The 3699-nt window shown below is 39.9% G+C and overlaps 1 protein-coding gene across 1 annotated transcript; it reads left to right on the plus strand.

Moving 5' to 3' along the window:
- The first annotated feature begins 341 nt into the window (after positions 1 to 341).
- On the plus strand, positions 342 to 2304 carry vcpkmt (valosin containing protein lysine (K) methyltransferase). Its single transcript, XM_071497700.1, has 5 exons — positions 342 to 629; positions 814 to 927; positions 1037 to 1109; positions 1290 to 1409; positions 1535 to 2304. Exons 1-5 carry the CDS (start codon positions 373 to 375, stop codon positions 1637 to 1639), a joined length of 669 nt encoding a protein of 222 aa, XP_071353801.1. The 5' UTR covers positions 342 to 372; the 3' UTR covers positions 1640 to 2304.
- Positions 2305 to 3699: the final 1395 nt, after the last annotated feature.

The following is a 3699-nucleotide window of genomic DNA, read 5'->3' on the forward strand; positions in this document are numbered from 1 at the left end:
TTTTAGGAGCCTGGCAGAATATTTTTAAAGACATCAATGCAACAGAGGTGGAGGACGCCAGGTGGAGGAAGGTGGTGAGGCCTTACAGCCCCTGATTTAGAGGTTATATGGGGTAAAATGATGTTTTCAGTGGAGCACTTATATGATATGATAACTCTTACAGCCTTTGCCTATATATCATCTGACAATCACTTACCTTCTCTTGGTTAGAGATAGTGCCAAGGAGCCAGCAGATTGCTGAAGTTGGTATTTGTATTTATTCATTTATTCGTACATTTATTTGTTTGTTTGTTTTTCTGATTTGTAGAGGTTACAGTTTTATTCTGGAAAAAGGAGACCGGAACTCCTTTTCTTCTTCCTGTCCCAACCAACATGGCGGCGGACGCGGATGAGAGTAAATATTTTGTGAGAGAAATCGAGAAAAACGACGGTTGCGCCTTAAAAGTGAAGCAGTGCTACTTGGGAGATGTTGGCTGTGTGGTTTGGGATGCAGCTATCGTGCTTGCAAAATATTTGGAGACGAAACAATTTCACGATCCGTCTAAAGGAGTGAACGTCTGGGCCGGCAGGAGTGTGGTGGAGTTGGGAGCCGGGACAGGAGTAGTTGGTCTGATGGCAGCAACACTGGGGTGAGACTGACGACTGGTCAGCTTGTGTGTCATATTATAGTTATCTACTTGTATCATCAACACGTTTAACGCCTAGTTCCCTCGCTTTGCAGTATGTGGCCTTGGTGCCCTTTTATTTATTTCAAACCAATAACAGAAAGAAAGCCAAAATATAGTTATCATCACTGTGCCTTGATTGTCATAGAGCCAAAGTTACTGTGACAGACCTGGAGGATTTGCAGACCCTCCTGAGAGTGAACATCCAGGAAAACCAAGCACTTATCAGGAGTGGATCCATAACTGCCAAGGTACTGAAATGGTTTGTACTAACATTTCCTACTTTATATACTGTCGGATTGCATTTGGGTCACATCCAAGCTGCATGGTCAACATACCGTAAGACTAACTGTTTTCTACCTTCCTTAAAGGGGTGAAGATGTGTCTGAGTTCTTTCCTCCCCCACATTATGTACTTATGGCAGACTGCATCTATTATGAGCAGGTATTTCACTACAGTTTTCAGTCAAACATGACCCTTTGCTAGATTGCACCACCACCACCATCATCATCATCATCATCATCATCATCATCATCATCATCATCATCATCATCATTCTAAAACAAGAACAAGCCAAGAGCACTGTGCTGTGTTTCTTATTGTGACTCATCACTTTCCACACAGTCAATTGTTCCACTGGTGGAGAGCTTGAAGCTGCTATCTGGACCGGAGACCTGCATTATTTGCTGCTATGAGCAACGGACCGAGGGCGTCAACCCAAAAGTGGAAAGACGGTTTTTTGAGGTGAGAACCCAACAGTGTGGTTTCAATTTGTGTATACCAGGAAATAAATGAATACATTTCAAGAAGTGGACATATTTACCATCAGCTCTTGGTGAGTCATTGTGGTCCTTTGTGTTCTCTTTTAGTTGCTTAAACAACACTTCAGCTGTGAGGAGATCTCTTCAGACAAACAAGACCCAGAGTTCAGCAGTCCAGACATCCACATCCTGCACATCCGAAGAAAAGTCTAAGTTTGTGCGGTGATACTTGTGCGTACAGTAATTAGTGATGCGAGTGCTCATATGGAAATCAGACTGTGAAAGGGAAAATTTAAAGTCTGTCTTGGCAGGTGTAGACTATTCAGAGTATCTTCATGCCCACATTATTTTTTAACATTTTTCTAAGAAAAGTATTTTGTAATATATCAGTCAATACTTTACTGGCGATTTGAGTAAAAAAATATTTAAAATGTGAACTTATTGTAATCAATTTTTTCTTATGCACAGCAGTTTCACTGGTCTGTGTAACTGCAGGGCTGTGAAGGTACAGCAGGTGGCAGCCATGTGGCCCATGTGCAAGTACAGACATGATAGGCTGTGATTATCTTTAATAAAAATCAATTGTTTAAGTGAGAGGGGCACAAACAGAGACAAGAGAGTGAACTATGGTTTCTTGGTTCTCATTTGGATGTTCGAGCTTGAGGATCAGTCTTTTGTTTTTATGCAAAACACAGTTAAGCAGATGACAAAGTCCAGGTGTGAGAGTCTACACCTCAGTTACCTGCAAGAGATTGCAAACATGAAACATGAAACTGCACTCTTGAGCACTACTTTTTTTTTTTCCTGTTGTACATTATTTAACTTGCACTGTTTAGGGGATTCTTACATTAAGATAATATGTACAATTACATGTTTTTTTTAAAAAAAAATTGAACATATGTTCAACATGTTCTCTTGAGATTCTCCCATAGAAATGAGTAACTACTGACAGTGATAAGTTTCTGTCAGAGTGGTCCTCACGTTTCTTTAAATTTTTTAAGGTATGTAAATTCAGACATTGCCTATTTTGAGCACTAGGGGGCAATATTTGCTTAAAATCCCAAAAAGTATTTAACTGTGTCTACATGTTTAGTCTGTGAATAAAACTGCAATTAGAATAATCTTAGGGCCATGCTTTATACCTTAGAACCAAATATTAACTTAAGTTGTCTAATCAATGTTATCGTTATAACTATTTAAATTTACTACTTTGGGAAAATAAATCATGACTAAAATTCTCAATCCATATGTTTAGGTAGCTTTCTCACTTTAAAATTAAAGCCAGCATTGTGTATGCTAGTTTTTGCCATCCATGCGAGGGGAATTCCACCTCAAGCCCCAGATTAGCTGGAAGATTATGGCTCTTTTTCAAGCATAAACCATGAAGTACGCCCCATACTCCCACAGGCATGCAGGGGCCCCTCACGGCCTTTCATGCTGCTGTCTGTTTACACAGTGGAGCTGGAGTGTAATGAGCAGGGTGGCCTCCAACGTGCAGACCAAATAAAAATGTTAATGCTGAAGTTGGCAGGGTGGGGTTAACACTGAAGGTCCCATTAAATACTCAAATCACTTTATAAAAGAATACAATGGGAACCAAGTTTGATTATGATTTACTGCATTAAGATGCTCGTCCTAGTATTTCTCTATAGGGATGCGAGAGTGCAAAGCTAATTTGCATGAAATGTACTGATGCTGGAGGGAACATCTGTGATGGCATAGTGCCTCACACCCATGAATATTGCTGAATTTAATGGTTAGATTTTTTTTTTTATTTAAAGAGGAACAAGCATCTCTTCACAATCCAGCTTTTTTATTAAGAGTTAATTAACATTAACTCAGTGATCAAAAAACACAACAGGGCTTTTATTAAATGTTTGCTCTTCTGAAAATGCACGTTCATGTACAAATATATAACAGTTTCTGCCCCGGCTAATAGATTCATTATTCATCAATATCCCACCAGTGATTGTGAAATGTTGGATGGAGAGAGACTGAGGTGTGGCTGGGTTTAGCCACAGTTCCGACCCCTGAATCCCTGTAGGCCATGGTCAATGATAGTGTCTATCACAAGTGGGACAGAGTGAGATAAATTGCCTTTTTTTTTTTTTTTTTTTTTTAACAATTACTATAAATAAGTACAGCTGCTCATTTAAGATAATTGCTCCTTGTGGCCCTCCTCTGCCCTCTCACTTCTGCCGGGGGCAGCTGGACGACTACTCTCAGAATCAGCCTACCATTGAGGTCTCCTTTGGCTTTGACCAGGATATGTT

Source organism: Trachinotus anak, unplaced genomic scaffold, assembly GCF_046630095.1.
Source record: "Trachinotus anak isolate AG129_WGS33_773 ecotype Australia unplaced genomic scaffold, CSIRO_AGI_Tana_v1 ptg000015l, whole genome shotgun sequence".
In the NCBI taxonomy this organism is placed as follows: domain Eukaryota; kingdom Metazoa; phylum Chordata; class Actinopteri; order Carangiformes; family Carangidae; genus Trachinotus; species Trachinotus anak.

Bases quoted from the DNA above. Each gene is read 5' to 3' on its own strand.
- vcpkmt (XM_071497700.1), top strand. From the start codon at position 373: ATGGCGGCGGACGCGGATGAGAGTAAATATTTTGTGAGAGAAATCGAG. The intron at 630-813 runs GTGAGACTGACG...TGATTGTCATAG, and splicing joins CTGATGGCAGCAACACTGGG to AGCCAAAGTTACTGTGACAG. The intron at 1,110-1,289 runs GTATTTCACTAC...CTTTCCACACAG, and splicing joins ACTGCATCTATTATGAGCAG to TCAATTGTTCCACTGGTGGA.